We start from the raw sequence: 24,541 nt of genomic DNA on the forward strand, positions 1-24,541 counted from the left end.
GTAGTCTTAATGTTTTTACTGTATTTTTGACTAAATAAATGATGAACATAAGAGACTACTTACAAAAACATTACAATTTTACCGACTCCAAACTTTTTTCTTTTTTTTTTTAAGATTTATTTTTGATTTTTGTTTTTGGCTTCATTGTAATAGGACCGTGTGGAGGAGATAGGAAGTGGGAGAGAGAGATGGGTGGGATCGGGAAAGGTCCTTGAGCCGGGATTCGAACTCGGGACGCCCATAGGCACAACGTATCATCGCTGACCTAACTCTTTAAACTTTTGAACAGTAGTATGCATTTAAAGTTCACTTCCAATACAAAATGTACAGATAATTTACTCACCCCCCCTGTCGTCCAAGATGTTCATGTCTTTCTTTCTTCAGTCGTAAAGAAATTGTTTCTTGAGGAAAACATTCCAGAATTTCTCTCCATATAGTGGACTTCAATGGTGCCCCCAAGTTTGAACTTCCAAAAATGCAGTTTAAATGCAGCTTCAAATGGCTCTAAATGATCCCAGCCAAGGAAGAAGGGTCTTATCTAGCAAAACGATTGGTCATTTTCAAAACAAATGGACAATTTGTATACTTTTTAACCTCAATTGCTCGTCTTGTCTCGTCTCTGCAATGCGCATGCGTAATCTGCGTAATCTGTGTAATCCACACTGTAAAAAACAATTTGTTGAGTCAACTTAAAATAATTTGTTACCTGGCTGCCTTACAATTTTAAGTTCAGTCAACTCAAAAAAGTTAATTCAGCTTGAAATGTTAAATTATACTAAGTGACAACTTAGATATTTGAGTTGATTCAACTTAAAATTTTAGGGCAGCTGGGTTACTTACCCATCTGTTAGGTTTAGCAAACACAAATATCTAAGTTGTTACTTAGTACAAGTTAACATTTCAAGTTGACTAAACTTATTTAAGTTGACTGAACTTCAAATTTTAAGGCAGCAGGGTAACAAATTATTTTAAGCTGACTCAACAAATTGTGTTTTTCATTTTTTACAGTGCAGGTCAATACACTTAGGGTAGTTTGAGAAACTTATTCAGCGTCAAAATCTTCCCACATTACTGTTTTAAAGTATACAAATTGTCAATTTGTTTAGAAAATTACCTTGGCTGGGATCGTTTAGAGCCCTTTGAAGTTGCATTTAAACTGCATTTTGGAAGCTCAAATTTGGGGGCACCATTGAAGTCCACTTTATGGAGATAATTCCAGAATTTTTTTCCTCTGGAAACATAATTTCTTATCGACTGAAGATAGAAAGACACGAACATCTCGGATGACAAGAGGGTGAGTAAATTATCTGTACATATTTGTTCTAGAACTTACAGTAGCAGATAGCTTTAAGAATGTCCATTTTTAAAATGTACCTTACTATCCTTTTTATAGATCAATATCAATAACACAAAGTGGAGCATCTTAACTGGCAAAGTGAAATTCGTTATGGATTGCAGCCTTTAGCTATCTCAACCTGTTATCTGTGAAAACACAAGGATATCATAGCATTGCGTTTCCTGCGGCATGAAAAAAGCCTCCGTCCTTACAAGGCTCTGTTCAATTTATTTGAAGCTCTGCCGTGATGTTGCCATTAGAGCCCGAAGCTTGTTTGTGCTTCTTGTTACATTACTTTTTAATTACAGAAAAAACTAGTTGGAGGCAGTTGTTTTGTGGGGATGTCGGTGGGGTGAAGGAAGGGGGGTAGGGTGTTAGGTGACGAGAAAGAGGGAGTTGTCGAAGATTTATTTTGGATGTGACCTTCTCCACACTCGCTGCAGCTGTAATCAGTGGAATTAATAGCATAATCAAATTATACACAAACTCATAAATCATCGGTGAGCGCGCTGTCACGGCGTTGGGCTATTAATGGCCTCCATTGTTTTGCTACCGTATTAAAAAATCACGTCCCCTGATTCCCGTCTTGATAGGAACTGAAATGCCATTTAGAGGCTATAAAGAGCAGGGGCTTGTGGGGGTACTGGATTTTCACAACTGTTAATTTAGCCGTGATGGCGAGTGATGTCGCCAGGGCGAGTGCTGGGGCCTGGAGAGGGAAAGGCAGTGCCCACGCACTCCGCCCGACTGCATCATTGCGGCCGACAGCGGGCAGTTAATTAGAGTAATATCAGCTTAAACGTCTGTCAGTTAGGGTTAATGACATCAAAGGGCTTCCCCGCTGCCTCTATGGGGTTCTGTGGAGGACAGGAGATGGGCCCAGATGATTGCTGGCAGATTTAGCCTTTCTGTTTTTTTTTTTTTTGTTTTTTTTTTTATCTTTGCACTTTATTAAGATGCCATGTCTCTATATTAATCTGGGCAGACAAGGCCAGAAGTTTTTTTTTTTTTCCCCTCCGCTGTTTCTTAAGCTTGGAGTGAACAGCAGAATCTCACCATCTGTGTCTTTAGACATGTTTATGTGGCCTAATATGTGACCTTTGGCCTTCTTGGCTGTTACATACATGTTGGCGGATGTGTACATGCAGGATCATTTTCTGATGGAATATTTATGCCTTAAAAGAATATGTTAATAAGGGTGATTTGTCCTCTGCGTGTGTGTATCTCTCAGGGGTGTTTTCTCCGTGGAGGCGAAGGAGGCAGTGTCTCCTCAAAAAATTGAATGAGAAAAAATTCATAGTACAGAAATAAAACAACACAAATATTACAAAATATGACATATAAAAGCATATAAATCACAGGTTACAAAGGAACCACGTCTCTCTCGCCTCCCCTGAGCCCAATGAGTTTTAACAGGACCTCCTAAAGCGTGCTGGGAGTTTGGTGGGGGGGCAATTGAGAAAGAATGGGGGAAAGTCACGTGAAAGGAGACAATGCCTGTATCACGATATGATTGGATATGACTATGATAAGCTATGATTGGGCTATATGATAAATCCCGCCTCTTGTGTTTGTGGTTTCCGTGTTTGCGAATCAGTCTGAATGAACAATATAATGCCGTTAATGGGACGACTCATTAAAAAAAGTAAGTAAACAACTCACACACTTAGATATAGCCACTTTGTCAAGCCAAAATCAAACTGTAAATGGCCTGAAAACATGATCTGTGGGTTTTTTTGTGAGCAATCAGATTGTTGAAATTAAAAGTACATCTCTGTATCAGTGACCAGTGTTTACAAAGCTCGGATGAATGATTAGAAAATATGTTTATAATGAAAAAGAACAGCTGAACATCAGTTCATAAATAAACTTATTAATAATGTCAATGTTATTTTTTGCTGAGAAGGCTAAAACATGCATTTTAGTCTGGGACTAGCCTTAAGCCTTATTTGTGAAACCGGGGATTAATTGCTTAAAAAAAAAAAAAAAAAAAAATTATATATATATATATAACAGTGAAACAGTGTGACACACATAATGTACGTGACACATAATGTAGCCTATGCCAAGTTTCATTTTTGTGACAGAAAGGATCCTATTTGTTTTATTTAAATTACAAAATACCTTTTACAGTGATGCTTTATTAATAAGACAATAAATTACAGTGTTTTAAGTTGATTTTGCTGGTATAAGGAACAGGTTTAAGTAATCGCGCCCACACACACACACACAACATGTCAGTTCCAGGCTTTCAGCATTGCCAACCAGCGCAGTTGGTACGTTATCAAAATAAAATACAGTGAACCAAATACGCCTGCCTCGTTGTTTCAACGTTAGAATGCAACTGAAGTACAAAGCCTATAATTTACATACTAAATAATAGTTTAGCATTTGGATACATCGCAAATATGGAAATATTATGGAATATTTGGATTTGTGCCGAATGAGATAGGTAGGATACACGAGCACAAATCTCCATTTCGCAAACAGTTGAATACGCAAGCCTTTAAAGTAATGTTATACTCCTTTATCAGTGAGAGACGCATTCAGAATCAGCACACGATTACTGTCTAATGGCCTTTGTTTTCAAATGCGCAACTCAAAGCGTTCGCAGTTCTTCTGCTGGCGGTTTTCAAACAGCATATTTTAAGTTTAAGTTACTGCCTTTAGTTATTATTTTACAATAAATATAAAATGCTTTAAAAACACTAAACTGGTGAGATTTGTACTTGGTTTTAATAAAGAGAATAGTCCATTAATTACATTGTTAATGTTAAAATACGATACAGATTTTTATTCTGGTAAAAGAAATGTGAGGACTTTTAATTATAATATTATTATAATTTAAAACAAGTTCTATTTTAATTCTATTTTAATATAATTTAAAATATAATTTATTCCTATGATCAAAGCAGAATTTTCAGCATCATTACTCCAGTCTTCAGTGACACATGATGCTTCAGAAAATAATTTTAATATGCTGATTTATTATTGCTGCTGAAAACAGTTTTTGCTGCTTAATATTTTTTTTTTGGAACTTGTAAAACTTGTAAAACTTTTTTCAGAATTCTTTCATAAATAAAAAATAAAAAAGAACTGCATTTATTAAAAATAGAAATCCTTTGTAACAATATACACAACCATTCAAAAGTTTGCAGTCAGAAACTAATACTTTTATACAGCAAGTATGTGTTAAATTGATAACTAATAATGGCTTATATTATTAGAAAAGATTGCCATTTTGAATAAATGCTGAATAAATATTTATCAGAGCATCCTGAAAAAAACACAGGCTACACAAAATAATAGGTATCACAGGTTAAAAAAAATAATAAGCAGCACAAATGTTATCGACATTGATAATATCAAATCAGTATATTAGAATGATTTCTGAAGGATTGTGAGGTTGTGTAAAAAAACGGCTTTGCATGAAAGAAACAACTTATGTTTTAAAAAGTATTAATATAGAAAACCATTATTTTAAATTGTTTTAATATTTCACAATATTAGTGTTTTTTCCGTATTTTTAATCAAATAAATGCAGCCTTGGTGATCAAACACACGCACACAGTAACATTTTTCATATCTATTTTTTAAATAAATAAAATGGCCTCTAATGGCTTATTGCCTATGTTAAAATGCAGAAGTGGCAGTTTCTTAAAAGATACCAGTATATTAACAGTCACAAATTTAATGTTATTCTTATCTTTATAAATAATTCAGCAATCACACAAAGTATATCACAGCTTCTGTCTGTCTGTCCATTCGTCTTGTCGTCTTTCTTGTCTAAGTTTGTCTCCAAGCTTTTTAAGAACATTTGAATCACTTTGTCCTTGTTTATAGTTTAATTACGCTGCTATACTTTATCGCCACAAAATCGCAAGACGATATGACAAAAAGCTTTACTTGTGAAGTTAACACATTTTAAGATCTTGGTGACATTTTTGCCTTGTCAAATGAATTGGATTTTGTCCTTTTCGTGTAGACAAGGTGTGATCGGCCCTTTTAATGTCATGCCATCAGCTGTAATTACAGCTGTTTAGCGGGTCCATTCAGATAAATTCAAGTGTATGTAAGGTGTTACTTTTTTGTCTCCCTGCAGAATGTGTGCCGTATTTGGAGGAATTTATTGCCTGCGACACTCAGTGCAGTGCCTGGTTGTGGACAAGGCGTCAAACAAGTAAGTAGTTCACCTCTAATTCAGTTCTTACACATTAACAACACACATTTCAACCAAAAAAACAACTTAATTCAATTAGGTGAGTAGATTTACTTCCTCCTCTGGTTGATTCAACGCCACTTCGGCATCCCAAGGCTGATCAGAGCTCGTTTGTGTACGGGGCACTCAAAAACAAGGCCAAGAGATGGCGCACACGAGTGAATGGGGGGGATATTTGGAATATAGATATGAAATTAATTTTCAGGGAGACAGCGGTACCAGCCCCCCTTAAGCAGCCAAGCTCGGAAGACAAATCACAGACTCTGCCACTTGGGCCGGCGATGAGTGATGCCGCTTTTTCCTCGTGGCCTTACCTCCACTAATTGATTTTCATCTGAAGACAAAAAAGCCCTCTGTTGCTGCCTCTTAAAAAATGAGAGTTCATCTCCCGTCTCCCTTGATTAATCTGTGCTGATAATGTGCGTCAGGCCCCACCAGAAAGGCCTTTAATGAGTTTCAAAGGTGGATTGTTGTCATAAACTAGGTTAGATCGGGGTTTTTTCCCCTCTCTCTTTATTCCTCTCTCATTCTTTGGCCTTCTCTTTGGCAATATATTGAGTTTCTTTCATCTTGCTGGTGAATGACCCAGGGGGCTTGGATTCCTCTGGATGTAGCACACGGACACTTACACATGTGATAGCATTAGCTTACTAGTGTAAAAGCTACGGCGTATCTTGCTGGCGCGGCAACACTCGAATTAGATGTATTTTCCTGTCATTTATCAGAAAATCATAAATTGCTCATAAGCTAATAATTGGGCATATCAACCCCATTACGGCTGGGTAAAAAAATTTCTCTGATTGATTGCGATCTCAGTATCAATTCTTAAAATTACAAAAACTTTCTTATAATCAGCAGCAGCACATCTGTTACTGTAGCTGAATCTATTAGTCCACGGCAAAACACGTCATATTTTCCCTGAGTCCAAATTGAATTTTAATGGCATATGTGGAAATCTAGTTATATACACAGAGAGCAAACTGACTCTCATGAACCAGTTCTTTTAGAGAATCAAAAAAGGCATGCAACCATTGTAGTCTGAACAGATGTGACATAATTTTAACATTGTTATAATAATAGTTTAAATTTTTAAATTTCAGTTTTTCATTGTTTGTCTGATAAATAAGTAGCAACTAAACTGTCGTTCATGTGGTTAATTTTTAAAATACTGTTAAAATCTAGGGCTGTTGATATATAAACTTTAAATGTTTTTTTGGCAATGTTTCTAGCTAGAAGATTTGCTGTTTAATTTACAGCAGTATCTGAGAGAGGATTTGTTTATTTCAACATTGTAACTAAAATATGCCAGAATGATTCAGAATTAAATGAAAATGACATAAAAACAAATCAAAGTGAATCAAATCAAATGGAAATTAACTGAACTGAATCAAAACAAAAGTTTGTGAAACTGAATCAAATGTACTAATCATGAAATTTGTATTGGTGCACATTTCTTGAGAAACAAATGATATTGCTGTGATTCGGCTGTAGCAGTGTTAATACAACTTTTTCTGATGAAAACGAGATGATTACGAAACAAAAACTTGTTTTGAATGACAAAAACTATGACGAAAATCTATTGACATTTTCGTCAGTTAATAAAAGTGAGACGAAAACTTAGGAAGGGGCAATTTGGGAAGAGAATCATTCAGAACGAAGTGGTTAGGAGGTTAGATGCGTATATTTGAACTGTAATATAGCCTATTAATCTATCCAGCAGGACATAAGCTGGCATACATTTGCTGCACGTCTCATAAAACATTTAAAAATGCCAGTGTCTGGGAGTAAGAGAAGAGCAGACATGTGGATAAATTTGACAAATCAAAAGAGAGCTGAATTCAGTCTGGATTTCTGAGCACACACACCGAAGCAGCGCCTCTCACACAGTGCCCAAGTACTCTTTCGTGTCACATAAACGGAGAAATGCACACAAAATTAGGTTGAATTGTTAGTTTTGACAAGTATTCACATAAACACACACTATGTCTTAGGTGAATCTAGTTGTCTAGAACAATCAGTTTTAAAGGAGCCTAATTTAGTTGCTATTGTCTGTGGCATTGATGTTAATCAAGCAACAAAAGAAAAGGAAAAGAAAGACAATTACTCACTTATATTTATAAAATAAATATGTCTGCTTGAAAGAATGAAGAATGTGGTAAACAATTTATGAAGAATGCATAATTAGCCTATATAACTATTGGTATTTCATTGAAAAGAAGACCGTTTTGTTCTTTATGAGAAGTGGTTTCATTTAATTTTAATATAAAGGCATGTTGCCTGTCACAGCAGTTAAATCTTTGTCCATCATGATAAAACCCTAATATCAAACCTATATAATGAGTTTGGTAATTTTATAGAAATGCATAATAAATGCATTACACTGTAACTAAACCTGTTTGATTTTAGCTGACCAAATCTACTGTAGATTTAGTCGACTAAAATCGTATGACATTTTAGTCAAAAGACTACAATAAGACTAAATCAAAATTTGCTGTCAAAATTAAAGAAGTCCACTTCAAAGATTCACATATAATGTACTCACCCCCTTGTCATCATGTCTTTCTTTCTTCAGTTGTAAAGAAATTGTTTTTTGAGGAAAACATTTCAGCATTTTTCTCCATATAATGGACTGATATGGTGCCCATGATTTGAACTTCCAAAATGCAGTTTAAATGCGGCTTCACACGATCCCAAATGCGGTTGTAAACGATTCCAGCTGAGGAAGAAGGGTCTTATCTAGCGAAACGATAGCTTATTTTCATTAAAAAAATACAATTTAAATATTTTTTTAATCTCAAACGTTTCTCATATCTTGCTCTGCCTGAACTCTGTGTATTCTGAAACAAGAGGGTATGTTGAAAAAGTCTGTATTTTCTCCCTAAAGTTCAAAAACTATTTCAAAATCATCCTACATCGCTGCGGAAGTACTGACCCAGTCTTTGCAAAGTGAACATGCAAAGAAGATCAAACACCCTTAACAAAAAAGGTAAAACAGTGATATAGGACGATTTTGAAGTTGAGGGAGAACATGAGATGGGAGTTTTTCGACATACCCTAACTGTCATGAACCGGAAAAAAACAGTCCAGGCCGAGTAAGACAAGACGAGCATTTGACATTAAAAAGTATATAAATTGTATTATTTTTATTAAAATAACCGATTGCTTTGCTAGATAAGACCCTTCTTCCTTGGCTGGGATCGTTTGCAACCACATTTGGGATCGTGTGAAGCCGCATTTAAACTGCATTTTTGAAGTTCAAAATCGGGGCACCATATCAGTCCATTATATGCAGAAACATCCTGAAATGATTTCTTTACGACTGAAGAAAGAAGGACATGAACATCTTGGATGTGGGGTGAGTACATTATATGTGAATCTTTGTTTGGAAGTGGATTTCTCCTTTAACACTGGGCCATAGGTAATCACAGAGTGCTGATATACAGCTATATCGCACAGCTACAAGTGTGATAATGCATTTATACAACAGTTCAGCGGCACAAGTGTGTAAACAAAAGAAAGAAAAAGAAAAAAGAGTAGGGTTTTCGGTAAATTTCCGGAACCTTTCCAAAAATCCCTGGAAGATTACAAAAAATCCTGGAAAGTTTCTGAAATGTACTGGACATTTTCCACCTTTATGCACCCCTACAATGGCGTGCCTTTAAAAACTCTTTTGTGCAAAGCTACTACTTTCCGCCATAGATTAAAATCTCAGTTTGACAGTATAACAGCTGAGCCCAAGCCTCTGTTACTAACTAATGTTTAACAACTATAGAGACATCAGAACCAGCAGCAATTTCCAGATGATCTGGCCGAGGTAAGGTTGTTCTCGGTGGGCTCATCTCGAAAACGTTGAAGCAAATTTTCAAATAGAAGTTATCTTTATTAACAAACTACATATTAAAAACAAGTACATTCTCACCTAAAAAACTCTTCAACTACATTCCTTGACAAAAACAGTATTATTTATAAAATTATAATAGTTTCGTCTATCATGACACGAAGTAACAGCGAAGTAATACAAACAATGAAATGGTTAAAGTTCTGTTATCACTAGAATATTGCACCGCTTAAAAAGGCCAAATAATTTGTTTTCCCTACATACTTTTTGAATTGTTTATGCACTCTTTTATTAGGTCATTTGACAGAGGTCAGTTTTGATATGTGACATCTGTCCCTGGATGCCGTCAGCCGCCCCTACTGTCAGTTCTCCTTCACTGGCGCAGCAAGAAATGTTCCTCAAAACTTAACGTAGCATACCAAAAAAACAACCAAGATGACCTTAATTGATAATTTACTGTACGTTCTTCCTGATCGCCACCAATGGCATGAAATATAAGGACCCCAATGTATATGGAGTACTTAGAAGTTTCAAGGCAAATTCTTTCATCCATATTGGATTGGAGACAGACTCAGCTGACCGCGGCTGGTGAGGATCTGGGGTGGGCGCTGGCAGAGCTCCAAACCAAGGTGTCCGTCAGACCCTGAGCTCAGTCTATAAAGCATCGCCCAGAGAGGAGTGCGGACCGTCCGTGCCCTCCACCAGTCGCACCCCGTGTGGAGTCAGCCCTGCGCTGGAGGTTAGCGCCATACATCATCGATGGAAAAAGTTTCATGAAGGTGAAGAAAAAAAGCTGGCAAGGTGTCTGGCAGGCTGAACAATGATTTTAATTTCCCTGGCATCATAAATTACCGCCCTATGTCTGCTCTTATTACAGACATAAAGCTGAAAAGGGTAGAGCCAGATTAATAATGCAGCAGAGGATTACAGACCCTCAAATCCCACCTGCCACTCCATGCGGAGGATGGTCGGGCGCTGTCCGGTTTGTTACCGCCTCGACAGGCGACTCACTCACGTGTCCGAATTCATTTGTCCAAACTCATTTCACACGTCAACAAAACTCAACAGTCTGAGTGGCCTGTGATGATTTCTTATGTCACTCGTGGCTACTTCTGCCTGGCAATAAAATCACATTTTTTGGGGTTAAATTGAAGGATGCACCCAACCTGCATGCTATGCTGACTATCCAAGTTGGAAATTTAATGCAAAAACTATGAACAAATTTGTATTGCATAAGCCTAGGGTTGCAAAAATGTGGAAAATTTCCAGTAAGTTTGGGAAACATTCCAGAAATTTTGGAAACTTTCCAGGATTTTTTGGAATCTTCCAGGGATTTTTGGAAAGTTTCTGGAAATTTTCCACCCCTTTGCATCTCTACATGAGCCAGCAATACAAAAATGGGAAGTTTTTTCATTTTCCATTAAAGCCTTCAAAATGTATATACAAATGTTACATTTCTATTAACTGAGTAGTATTTTCTGTTTTCTGCATACATGAATTAATATGTGCACAGATTCTTTCTTTGATTTAAATCAATGGCATACTATTTTATGCAATATTTACCAAGACAAATAAGCTTCTTGCTTGTAATATCAGTCATGGTGTCATTCAGCATATGATCTGTTTAGCCTACACAAAACCACATTTGCAGAGAAGTATATAAAATTCAAATGAGTTTGAACGCATGCATCGTTGGGTTGCAAGGTTATCACGCTGATTGGTTCAGAGGCCACTGACGTGGTTTATGAAGGCGATTTATGAATGCTTATGATGATCTACAAAGCCATCGCTGGCCTTGGTTGCAAGTGAAACGGAATCATTAGCATTATTTCAGCGTTTTATGCACGCTGACAGAAGAAACTTATGCGCTTGTATGTAAAACTCCTTACATGGAGTACTGAGAGAACACTGCAGATAATTGCAAAACATAAATTAAAAAAAAATCCAATCCAGGACTCATTAATAAATATTTTTTTCTGCTTGCCAAAAGTTCGAGTAATTCTATGACCCTGGACCACAAAACCAGTCTTAAATAGCACAGGTGTATTTGTAGTAATATCCAACAATGCATTGTATGGATTCTCAATTTTTTTTTTTTTTTTTTTTTGTTATGCCAAATATCATTAGGATATTAAGTAAAGATCATGCTCCATTTTTTTTATTCTAATTTTTCATTAGTAATATTTTTCATTGCTAAGAGCTTCATTTGGACAACTTTAGAGATGATTTTCTCAGTATTTTTTTTTTGCACCCTCAGATTCCAGATTTTCAAACAGTTGTGTCTCTGCAAAATATTGTCCTATCTTAACAAACCATACGTAAATGGAAAGTTTATTTATTCAGCTATTATTATTATTTATTTATTTAGTCCAAAAATTGACCCTTATGACTGGTTTTGTGGTCTATATGTATAATTTGTTTATATTCTGTAAAATTTTATTTTTATTAGGTTCTAACTCCATTAGGTTTAAATTTAAAATAATGCAAATTAAAAACCTAATTAATTATTTGTTATTTGTAATAAGGAAATATATATATATATATATATATATATATATATTTATATTTGTTTGTGTGTGTGTGTGTGTATATATATATATATATATATATATGTGTGTGTTTTGTGTGTGTATATGTATATATATATATATATATATATATATATATATATATATTTGCTTGTGTGTGTATATATATATATATATATATGCTTGTGTGTGTGTGTATATATTCATTTATTTATTTATTATTTATATATGTTAATAATTTTCTTTACAAAAAATCTCACTACATAATCTATATATATATTCTATAATATATATAAATAATTTATTGAGTTTTTAATTTTGTTATGAAAATTATGCAGTTGATTGGAAGTGAAAACACATAATTAACAATACAATTTTTTTAATACTAACGTGAATGTTGGACATAAAGCATAAAAATATATGTACACAATGAAAGATTGACCTGAAATTGTCAATTATGACCCTGCACCACAAAACCAGTCATAAGGGTAAATTTTTTAAAAATGTGATTTATACATCATCTGAATAAGCTGAATAAATAAGCTTTTCATTGATGTGTGGTTTGTTGGGATAGGACAATATTCAATTGAGATACAACTATTTGAAAATCTGGAATCTGAGGGTGCAAAAAAATCTAAATATTGAGAAAATTGCCTTTAAAGTTGTCCAAATTAAGTTCTTAGCAATGCATAGTATTAATCAAAACTGAAGTTTTGATATGTTTGTGGTAGGAAATTTCTTCATGGAACATGATCTTTACTTAATGTCCTAATGATTTTTGGCATAAAAGAAAAATCAATGATTTTGACCCATATAGTGTATTTTTGGCTGTTGCTACAAATATATCCATGCTACTTAAGACTGGTTTTGTGGCCCAGGGTCACAATTGCCCCGAAACACTCTTAGACCGGCCAAACTTATCGTTAAGCCCTGCAGTCACACTTACTGTGAGCAAAAACGACCTACTACGGATGCCCTCAGGTATGTTAGGTTTGTGAAATGTATCCCATATTGCTTTCTTTCACCCCATTGGCTGACGATTGATTGGAAGCCCTCCACTTCCTCTGCTAGTTCCTCCGAGTAAATAAATCTTCATTTACATAAACAGATCTGTCCTGCAGTCAATCTGGGCAGTGGGGGGGAGGATTATTCCGAGACCTGAGTTTTCGTCAGGGGAGGGAGACGCTCTCTTGCCCCTTTATTGTGTTGTGAAAGTCCATTTCAAGGATGTCACCCCCAGCCCATTAGTTTGGATAATGAGCCCTATAAAGCACATTTATAACTCTTGACATAACAAGCCAACAGATTCTCCTCTGTTCCTCCTTTTTCTCTCTCCCTCGCTCTTTTCCTTCTCGCTTGCAGAGATTAAAGGAGGAAAGGTCAAACCGGTGCCCTAAACCAGTGGTTCATGTCTGGTTTTGTTTCAGGACCCAAATTTTACATTTTGATGTCAAGTGGCAAACTGGCATAGTACCAAAATTGTTTGATATACTTAAAATCGAACATGTATTCATTCCAGTCAATTTATTGACTTTTTGAACAATCGTTTAAAGCGCCATCTATTCCTATAGTGATGCATGTAAAAAGAGAGACCACTTGTCTCTACGAAAAGAGGTTTTAGAAGTAACCACCTGACCCATGAAGGATGAGACAGCTAATGTATGATGCTCTAGTCTGTTAATATTTTATCTTCAAATCATAATCTGACCATCTTTTGACCCTTTTGTGATTAAAGCAGGTTTTTGATAAAGAAAGCGGAGATTATTCTTGTCCTGATGCGTCTTCTGTATTCATACGTCATAGAGTTAAAGCTGTGATTGATACACGTGGTCAGAAGATCAGCTGCAGTCATTTTGTGGTTGAAGATTCATACATCAGAGATGAACAAAGACAGAGCACAGCTTATAGGTAAGCACATATACACCACAAAAGTGAGATTAGTATTCATTACTGCAATTACTGATCAACTGTCATTTGTACCTTGAAAAACAGATATTGATTGTCCCATCCAGCTGCACGTAGTGCTGTTATAATAATGAGCTGAGCTCTTTAAATGTGCTGACATTTCACTTGCATTTCTCCCAAATATATAAGTTTCAGGAACTTACACACTACCAGTCAAAGGTTTTTTGAACAGTAAGATTTTAAATGTTTTAAAGGGGTGCTATTATGCTTTTTCACTTTTTGAATTTTAGTCAGTGTGTGATGTGTATCTTTGGGCATAAAAAAGATCTACAAAGTTACAAATTTCAAAGTCCACTCCAAAGGGAGATATTTAGTTTTTAAAAAATCTCTTTCCAAGAACTACAACGAATGGCTCCTTTGGACTACAATGTTTTCCGCATGCAATGATGTCGGTCCATTAGAATATCATTAAATTAAATTCCGCCTATAGAAATTCAAATTGTTGGGGGGTGGGTATGGACGAGGTGGCGGATTAGCCAAATTTTGGTGATGCAGCACGGAGAGCCGCTTCAACGAGCCGCAGCGCGATGGGTATAAACACAAGCATTGACTAGAGTGGATACACATGCCGATACACACGGTCGATACACATGCCGAAACTGCAATCTACTCCGGTTGCCCCATCGGAGACGTAACGCGCCACAGACGTGTGCAGTGTGTGGTAAGAGATTTATTCATCGTACAGTGTGGATAGCTTCACTTATAACGCGAGTGTTTTTTAAAATGCATAAACTTGCACTAGAATAGGCTAGGCTATTCAGTGATGATGTTCTTTGATAATGTTAGGCAGCTTTTAGCCTTATGCTGGAGCTGGTTTCGGGCAATTAAACTAAGTATGTAAAATAATTAAATAAATTGGCGATCTTGCAGGCAGAGGATAGGACCCAACACTACTGTAACGTATTATTTACTCACCCTCCATGCATCCTAGGTGTATATGACTTCCTTCTTTTAGACGACTGCAATTTATTAGAACGGCATAGACAGGTGTTTCTCTTCATCAGTCCAAAACAAGTCCAATAAAGTGAATCCACCCATAGTTCCTTCTTTCAGACGAATGCAGTTGGAGTCTAATAAAGTCTAATAAAGTGCATCCATCTATACTAAAACGTGCCTCACGCAGCTCCCGGGGGTCGCCTGTATCAAATCGATGCGTTTTTGTAAGAAAAATATAAATTTGAAATGTGAGATTCACTATTAATCTAGCTAGCAAATTTTGAAATATTTTTACTATTTAAAATAACTGTTTTCTCTTTAAAATGTAATTTATTCCTTTGATTTCAAAGCTGAATTTTTAGCATCATTACTCCAGTCACATGATCCATCAGAAATCATTCTAATATTCTGATTTGTTGTTCAAAAAACATGTATTATTATTATTATGTTGAAAACAGCTGAGCAGATTTGTTTCAGGTTTTTTTGATGAATAGAAAGTTCAGAAGAATAGCATTTATTTCAAGTAAAAATCTTTTACAACATTATAAATGTCTTTTTCGTCAATTTAAAGCATCCTTGCTAAATAAAATTACTGTTTATATAATTTCTTTGAAAGAAAAAACAAAAACAAAACAAAACAAAATTATACTGACTCCAAGCTTATATGATATATATACACTAATGATATAGTGTATAATATTACAATTTTTTTTTATTTCTGATAAATGCTGCTCTTTGGATCTTTCTATTCATCAAAGAATCCTGACGAAAAAAAAAATGACTCAAATGTTTTAAATTTAATTGATGATGATAATGGTAATAATAATAATAATAATAATAAAAATACATGTTTCTTGAACAGTGAATCAGCATATTAGAATGATTTCTGAAGGATCATGTGACACTGAAGACTGGATTAATCATGCTGAAAATGTAGCTTTGATCACAGGAATAAATTATGTTTTAAAATATATTCAAATAGAAAACTTTTAAATAGTAAAAATATTTTTTTTAAATTACTGTTTTACTGTAGTTTGGATCAAATAAATGCTGGCTTGGTGAGAAGTAAAAACAGTAAAAATCTTACTGTTCAAAAACTTTTGACTGGTAGTGTATATTTAGTACTATCAAAACACAGACTCCTTTATACCTCCAATATAATCAAAATGACAGCCCTAAACTATTATGTTTTTCTAAACTCAACCCTACCTTATCTGTGGAACAATAAAAGATGATGTTTGGAAGAATCATCCAGCTGCTTTTTCTCATGGAATGAAAGCAAGACGTTCAAGCTCTCAGATCTCTAGTATGCTCCACATATTTCATGTATTCAAACTTGGGTCAAGTTTAACGTCAGTGATGCCAATCCCCACTGGTTTGTAAGTTTCTCATACCATACATATTGTGCCAAAATGAGATTTGAGATTTAACAGCTCAACATCCCCTGGTCATTTTGTGCTTTCATTGTATGTGAAAGAGCAGCGACAACATTTCTCAAAAGATCTTTTGTTGTTACACAAAAGAAAGAAAGTCATACATGTTCATAAATGACATAAGGCTGAGTAAATGGTGAGAAAATGTTCATTTTTGGATGAACTCTTCATTGCAATTACTGTAAATTGAAAAAGCAAAATGTGATTTAGGGTCAATTTCGATTTTCTCATTTTGGATAATCTTCATAATATATGTTCTCCGTCTTCACCTCCGTCTTTTTATTCCGATTCTCTTTCTCAATTTTAACAGGCAGATATCTCGAGCAGTGCTCATCACGGACAGATCTGTACTATCTTCAGAATCTGATCAGCAGGTATTTCATTTCTTTCATTTGGTTGTTGATTCTTTTAGTCGTTTGTACTTGCCTTTGTTCTTTTATTTGATGGTATGTTTTCTTTTTTTATTTGTTTATTTGTTGTTTCAATTTGTTTATTAATTTTTCTTTTGTTTGCTTGTTCTTATGTTCTTTTTTCACTTCTTTTTTTGTTCATTCTTTCATACTTTAATTTGTTCTTGTTTGTTTTTCTCTTTTCTTTTTTTCCTTCTGTTTGTTCATTAAAATGTGGTCATTCTTTAGTCTGTTCCTTTCTTTTGCTTGTTTAGTTTTGTTCATTCATTCTTCGTTTTGATTTGTTTTTCTGTTTGTACTAAAGGCCTCATGTTCTACTCTTTCTCTGTTTCTTCTTTCCTTTTTTTTTTTGCATATTCGCATACACGTTTAAAGGGCATTGACCCATCTCTGCTGTGTGTGTGTTTGTGTCGTGCATTTCTTGCCTGCCTTGCACTTTTGCTTTTCAACTTGTATTGCATTACATCTTTTTTATGCCGCATATCACATTTGGATGGATTCTTGGGACACGTCCAAGATTCAGCAGGCATAGATGCAACAAAACATCAGAGCCGATTTGTGGGATCGTTACAATAGTTTTGACGTGCCGTTCTTGAGCGTAACATTCCAAAGTGAATTATGAGAGGAAAAAATAACCAGTTCAATGAAAGGACAGTAATTCTGTTTGCTGTTACTGGTTTAGAATTGAATAAATAAATCTTTGTGATGCGAGAGTGGATGGTGACATGCAAGCGTCCTCTTAGGCTAATTTGAGTGCTGTCCGCCAGAGTACAGGAAAAGAAGCGGGGTGGTCAGCATGCCTTCTCAAACCCAACCCAATTTGCTCTCCATCAGGAATTCATGCTTGAATATTCAAAGCAGATCAGGAGAGGAAGGAAAAGTGGGTGTAATTTATGCTCATTAGCCTCGGCGAACAGAAATTAATATCAGTGTCTTGACACAGTGTGGAAATGGAATATTACATGACTGTGTGTGACAAAACGTAATTAAATATTCAGGCTGGTTTTAATTAGCCGTTCGTCCTCTGGAATGACAGTCGCCAAACGAGCATTCGGTCAACGCTTTCTCTTCCTCTTTCACACTTTTTTTGTTGGCATAGTTGCCGCACTTGGACCTGATTAAAAAGCAGCTCTAATGTAACCCAAGAACTGTATGAAAACATTGTCTGGATTTAAATAAAAGGGTTATATAGATCCGGTTACACAGCCACAATGACTTGTTTGCATTAACATCTATGCCAGTATTTACTCAACAAACTCACAACTTGGAGAAAATAACATTTTTTTTTTTTTGAGCTGTATATTCTGTACTATGTTTATGGTGCCAGGGTGAACTGGCATGTCAGTAAAATATATTTTTGTAAACTATAAGATGTAAGTAAGATTTTTCCTGTTTTATTGGCAGATCTCATTGGTGACGATTCCTCCTCTGGAATCTTCTGCACCAGCTGTGAGGATGGTGGAGCTCTGTTCCTCCTCCATGACCTGCATGCCTGGCACCTGTGAGTTACACATCCACCACAATACGTACTGTACAAGCCATGATCACACATTAGTTATACAGTTAGAATGATCATATGATATATGCATGTTGCTCTACGCTTGTCAAGCATAACAATGACTTCCAAACAATTTGCCCAAACACGTTCCAAAATGTAACAACAACCTAGTTAGTGCATAATGGATTTTTTGAAGGAAGCCTTTTGCTCACCAAAGCTGCATTTATTTGATCAATCAAACGATATTATTACAATTTAAAATAACTGTTTTCTATTTAAGTATATATTTTAAAATGTAATTTATTCCTGTGATCAAAGCTGTAATCATTATAATATGCTGCTAAATTAATTTCTTATTATGATCAATGTTAAAAACAGGTTTTGCTGATTATTTTTGTAAACACCATGATACACTACCATTTGAACATTTGGATAAATACTTAAAATTCAAGTTATAAAGACAAAATTGCGTGATACAAACATGAAATTGTGAGAAAAACTCAGAATTGTGAGATTTAAACTTGCATTTCTGACTTTATAGCACAAAATTACGAGTTACTAAAGGGGTCATCGGATGCCTATTTTCCACAAGTTGATATGATTCTTTAGGGTCTTAATGAAATATACTTTGGTATACTTTGGTTAAAAATTCTCAATGGTTGTGTAAAATAACACCCTTTTTACCTTGCCAAAATCAGCTCTGCAAAAATCATCTCATTCTGGTAGAGGCTGCTTTAAATGCAAATGAGCTCTGCTCGCCCCACCCCTCTCTGCTCTCTGTGGAGAGACGAGCCTGTTTACTTTAGCCGGGTTTAGCCACTAAACTTGCTAACTAGCACATTATTAGGAAAGGCGATCGTAAAGATTCATAAAAAAAACCCTTAAACTCACTTCTGCTGTAAGTGAAGCTGTATCATGAATGATTTGTGCGAACATAGACGGATATATGTAGATCGGGAGGCGCATTCCCTTCACAAACAAACGTAATCCACTGCATCTTCAGATGTCGGGAGTAAATGACGACCACTATGTTCATTATTACATCCAGCAACACAACACCTCAATCGCTCAATCTGAGATATTCTTGTCTAACTTACATCACTGCTCCGACATTGAAACAAAGAGGGCGGACTGTTACAGCTGATCTGAGGTAAAACGCTCATGTCAATCAACTATCGTGGGAGCGCCCTCTGTCAGTGTTACGCCACAACGACAGGCATCTGAGAATGGCTCGATTTGAAAAAGGGGGATATTATTTTTACAGATTAATTAAAAACCACTGCATGGATTTTTATCATTATAGGGTAGATTTGTACATGCACTGCCAACACACATTAATGTTCAAACAACATGTAAAAGTGAACTTAGCATCCGATGACCTCTTTAAGTCAGAATTGTGAGACATAAACACAATTATGAAATAATATCAAGTATTGGACTTTATAACTCACAATTGTGAGTTTATGTCTTGCTTTTCTGATTTTTTTTGTCAGAATTGCAAGATATACACAACTGCAAGAAGAGAATTCCAGAAAATTTCAGAATTGCAAAAAATAAAAAATTAATAGTTTTATTAAGCAGAGGCACATTAAATTGATGAAAAGTGGCCGTAAACATTAATAATAATACAAAAGACTTTTATTTCAAATAAATTCTGTTCTTTTTTTTTTCTTGAAAAAAAAAATGTATTACGGTTTCCACAAAATTATTGAAGGGGTCCTATTATGCTTTTTCACTTTTTGAATTTTAGTCAGTGTATGTTTGTACACAAAGTTACAAATCTCAAAGTCCACTCCAAAGGGAGATATTTCGTTTTTTATAAAAATCCCTTTTCAAGAATTGCAACGAATGGCTCCTTTGGACTACAGCATTTGTTTTCGGGATGTTATGATGTCACAACGTGGTCCATTAGAATATCATTAAAATAAATCCCGCCTACGGAAATTCGAATGGTTAGGGGGGGTGGAGGATTAGCCTAACTTTAGAGATGCAGCGCGGAGAGACGCTTCTGAGACGCTTCAACAATGGGTATTAACACAAGCTTTGACTAGAGTGGCCACGATGTACTCCGGTGGCCGTGTCAGAGCCGCAACGCACCGTAGAGACACCACTGGTATAAACACAAGCATTGACTAGAGTGGCCGTGATCATCTCTGGTGGCTGCGTCAGAGCTGTAATGCACCACAGACGTGTGCAGCGTGTGGTACGAGATATATTCATCATACAGTGTAGATAGCTTCACTTATAATGCGAGTGTTCTTTAAAATGCATAAACTTGGACTGCACTAGGCTAGGCTAATCAGTGATGATGTTATTTGATAATGTTAATGTTGTTAAGGCTGCTTTTAGCCTTATGCTTGAGCCTTATGCTATGAGCTGGTTTCGGGCAATGAAACTAAGTTATGTAAATAATTAAATACATTAGTACGATGGTATCATGTATCGGCGATCTCGCAGGTTGATGATAGGACCCGACACTACTATAGCGTATTATTTACTCACCCTCCATGCATCCTAGGTGTATATGACTTCCTTCTTTTAGATGATTGCAAGTTATTAGATCGGCATAGACGGATGTTTCTCTTCCTCAGTGCAAAACAAGTCAATAAAGTGAATCCACCCATAATAAAAAGTGCCTCACATGGCTCTGGCGGGTTAATAAAGGCCTCCTGTAGCAAATCGATGTATTTTTATAAGAAAAATATTCATATTTAAAATGTAACAATCACTTTAATCTAGCTTGCGCTAACAGTTGTACACGGAACTTGCTGCTTTGACAAGGGGCATGGCAGTACTGAAACACCGTCTAACCTGTTTGCCAATCACAACGCAGTGGGATAGCTAACCAATCACAAAACATTTTGTTTTTTGGAAGGCGGGCCTTCATTAAACCCGGAACTAATCGAGCCTTTTGTGCCAGGCTGGGAGAAATGTATTGTAATAATGCAAATTATGTGAAAAATAATGCGTTTTAGTTCTAGTACACCCCCAAAACAAAATCAAGACTTTATAAAAAAGCTTAATAGGACCCCTTTAAGCAGCAAAAACTGTTTCCGTGTTAATAATAATAATCGTAAATGTTTCTTGAGCCACAAATCATTATATTAGAATGATTTCTGAAGGATCATGTGACACTGGAGACTGGAGTAATGATGCTGAAAATTCAGCTTTGCATCACAACAATAAATTAGATTTTATAATACATTCAAACATAGAACAGTTAATATTTTACAGTGTTATTGTTATGACTGTATTTTGATGAAATAAATGTAGCCTAACAGACTTTTTAAAACATTTATACACTTTTGACCGGTATATAAATGCTTCAGTTGTGTATCCATTTATAAAATGTAGAGTTTGAACTATTAAGTGATCTTCCAAAAATGATAACAGTGATACACATTGATAGTCTTTGAACACAGCCAAATGTCAAAACTGTCCTTCAAAACACTCAGTTCACCGCCCACCTCAGCGATGGCTCCATCATTAACTCCATTGTTATTTATGAAAGTTATTCTGTTTGTTACACTGGCCCTATTTTGCTATCAATCATCGTGAAGGGGTAGATCAGGTAGAGATGGTGGAGCGGTCTTGGCGCGGGCCCCAGTGACTGACTCCGTCCTCACGGGGGAATGAAAAGCTTAATCAGCGGAACTCCTCTTCCTCTCTCTGGGAATTGAGTTCAGGGGAAATGATAGGAAGCTTTGCTTTGCTATAGCCCGATCCCACGGGGAGATGGATCGTAGTCGTTCCTCTTTAAGTAATGCACTTCTACCTGAGAGCATCCCTCGCAATCAGCGGATGATGATGACCGTGACAGACATGCGTTCACAGGAGAAGATGGTCTTTATTTATCATTAACCACTTATGACAAGACTGTTTTAGTTACGCTGCTGGGGATGTTAGATGTGCTCCCAAGGGCTCCAGGCAACACCATGACTATTGACTATAGACTTTGAAGGTGAAGTGTGTGATTTTGGGCCACTAGCAGTACCAAACAGAATTGCCAAAATTATATCTGCTCTTGGTCATCCTGCCCCAAACTCTGCCTTAGATTCGGCCTACATCTAGTTACACAAGTTATAAACATATATAAAGTATTAGTATTTTAACATAAAAAATACATGTTTGACCTTTATAATCTATCTAAAATTAGAACAGGCCGCATTTGCTTACTTTATACTTTCATCAAATGACATTTCGCCTAATATGTCTAGCTTTGGACCAGTGGATATCAGTGTACGGAGGACTTGGAGTGCCACTTAAAAATATAAATAATCAATTTATTGATACTTAATGATGATCATTCTTATTGAAAACGGTTTTAAAAATTAATGAAGTAGATGTTTAAATTAAAGTTTAAATGTGTGTCTGTAAAATAATAAATCCCATTTCAAATTGTATATGGAATATAATTTATTTTTAATGCAGTTAAATGTTAATATAATAATTAAACAAGTACAATTATCATATGAAAGTGTAGTTGCTATTGTCAGAAGTGTATTATTTCAAAATTTATGATTATTTAATCATGAAGAGCAATTTTTTAATACTTTATAAGTGCAATGTTGCATTTTTGATACATTAGGTTAAATTATACTGCACTTTAATCATACATTTATATATATAAATGTCTGAATTTATTTGTCAGTTTTGGAAGTAACTTATTTATATTTTGATTTGTGAATTAATACATTACATTAGATTATTTTAATTCATTGGTTGCTTGATTAATTGATTTCATTTTATTTTTAAGTGTGACTCCTAGTCTATTATATTTACAATGTTTAGACTTAAATCATCTACATTCACTTCATTCACTTATTTATTTATTTTGTACTTCTTGTTTGTGCTACTTCAAATTAATATAAACTCGCAATTCGACTACTTTTCTCAGAATTGTGAGATGTAAACTCACAATTCAGATTTTTTCTTCATATAAACTTGAAATTGTGAGGAAAAACTTGCAATTATGAGAAAATATCTTTTTGTTTTCCCTTGGAATTGGACTTTATAATTTGCACTTCTACCTTTTTTTTCTCAGAATTGCGAGATATAAGTTCATATCATCCATTTCTGAGATAAAAAAAAATCTGAATTGCTCATACGCAACATTACAGAAGGTTCAAACGCTCACTGATGCTCCAGAAGGAAAAACGAAGCATTAAGAGCCAGGGCTGTAAACTTTTGAAAAGAATGAAGATGTGTACATTTTTCTTATTTTGCCTTGTTTTTCTTATTTTCTTATTTAGCATCAGTGAGCTTTTGAACCTTCTACAATAGTTGCATGTGAGTCCCTCAGTTTGAAATCATACAGTCATTTTTGGAAAGGGTTCAGTTACACAAAATGCTGAAAAACCAAAGAATTGGTGGAACCTGAAGAATTTTTCTGAAGTACAGCAGGCAGTTTAACTGTTCAGGTGTATGTAAACTTTTGACCTCAACTGTAATTTATAATTGTGGGAAAATTGCACAATTGCAAGAAAAAGTCCAAATTGTGAGATAAAAAGTTACAGATCCTTTTTTTTAAATTCAGTGGCGAAAACAAGCTTCCATAGTATAGTGATGTGTGTTCATATAAAATTAGAACAGAAAAAAAGTCTTTTTTTTCCCCTTCAAGACTCTACACAGAACATTTCCATAACTAGATATATTATGAATCCACCTGTACTGCAAAAGTGTTCACTTTGAACTATCCAGGACTTTTAAAATCAGCCCCCAGAGTGTTCCTGGCTGTGGCGAGAATCTTTTTCAAAACTCTGCAGAGTCCCGTGTGTCTTTAAAGCCTTTAGCGAAGCTGAACCTCCTGTCCCACTGGAGATGCCTACATGCGTGCAGCTCTCCACTGTGTGACACGGAGCCTGTGTGCCGCCCTGAGCTTCCTGCACTGGAATTGTTCTCTTTGATCCTCACGCACACAATTTTGTACCACAGACCACAGGAAGAAACAATGGAGAAGTAATGATCAGCCTGGAAGTGCTGTGTGAACTCTTGGGATTACCCAGGACATTTCCACAGATCCCACTAGTGGATCTTCTCAGACCTTTATGAGGATTGAGATTTGTTGTTTTGATTTTCGGTGCCTGTTTCTTCTTTGCCCCTCTGCATCACTTTAAGGGCTACTTTCATGGAAAGCCAGAGCCTTACTGTAGTTCTCTTTTGATTGTTAGCCAAGTTTGTAATACTTATTGTAACAATTTTAAGTTTTTGCCAATAAAGTAGGCAGTGTAGCTTATAGGCAGCAGCTTGAGTTCTGATCCTATGGAAAAGAGTTTCTGCCACAGGTTTAAACATTTTTTAAAAAGGTAATTGTGACTTCAGATTTTTTCTCCCTTAGAGTTCTGACTTTTTTTCAAAATTGAAAGACGAAAAAAGTTC

General features: G+C 35.5%; 1 protein-coding gene across 1 annotated transcript in view; it reads left to right on the forward strand.

Moving 5' to 3' along the window:
- chm (CHM Rab escort protein) overlaps nt 1–24,541 on the forward strand; it is a 72,228-nt gene that overhangs the window by 34,690 nt on the left and 12,997 nt on the right. Inside the window, exons 9-12 of the mRNA XM_051092978.1 lie at nt 5,439–5,516; nt 13,725–13,829; nt 16,566–16,629; nt 18,070–18,166. Coding sequence (XP_050948935.1) covers nt 5,439–5,516; nt 13,725–13,829; nt 16,566–16,629; nt 18,070–18,166 — 344 coding nt within the window. The remainder of the gene's footprint in view (nt 1–5,438; nt 5,517–13,724; nt 13,830–16,565; nt 16,630–18,069; nt 18,167–24,541) is intronic.

This window comes from Labeo rohita, chromosome 21 (assembly GCF_022985175.1).
Source record: "Labeo rohita strain BAU-BD-2019 chromosome 21, IGBB_LRoh.1.0, whole genome shotgun sequence".
NCBI classification, from domain to species: Eukaryota; Metazoa; Chordata; class Actinopteri; order Cypriniformes; family Cyprinidae; genus Labeo; species Labeo rohita.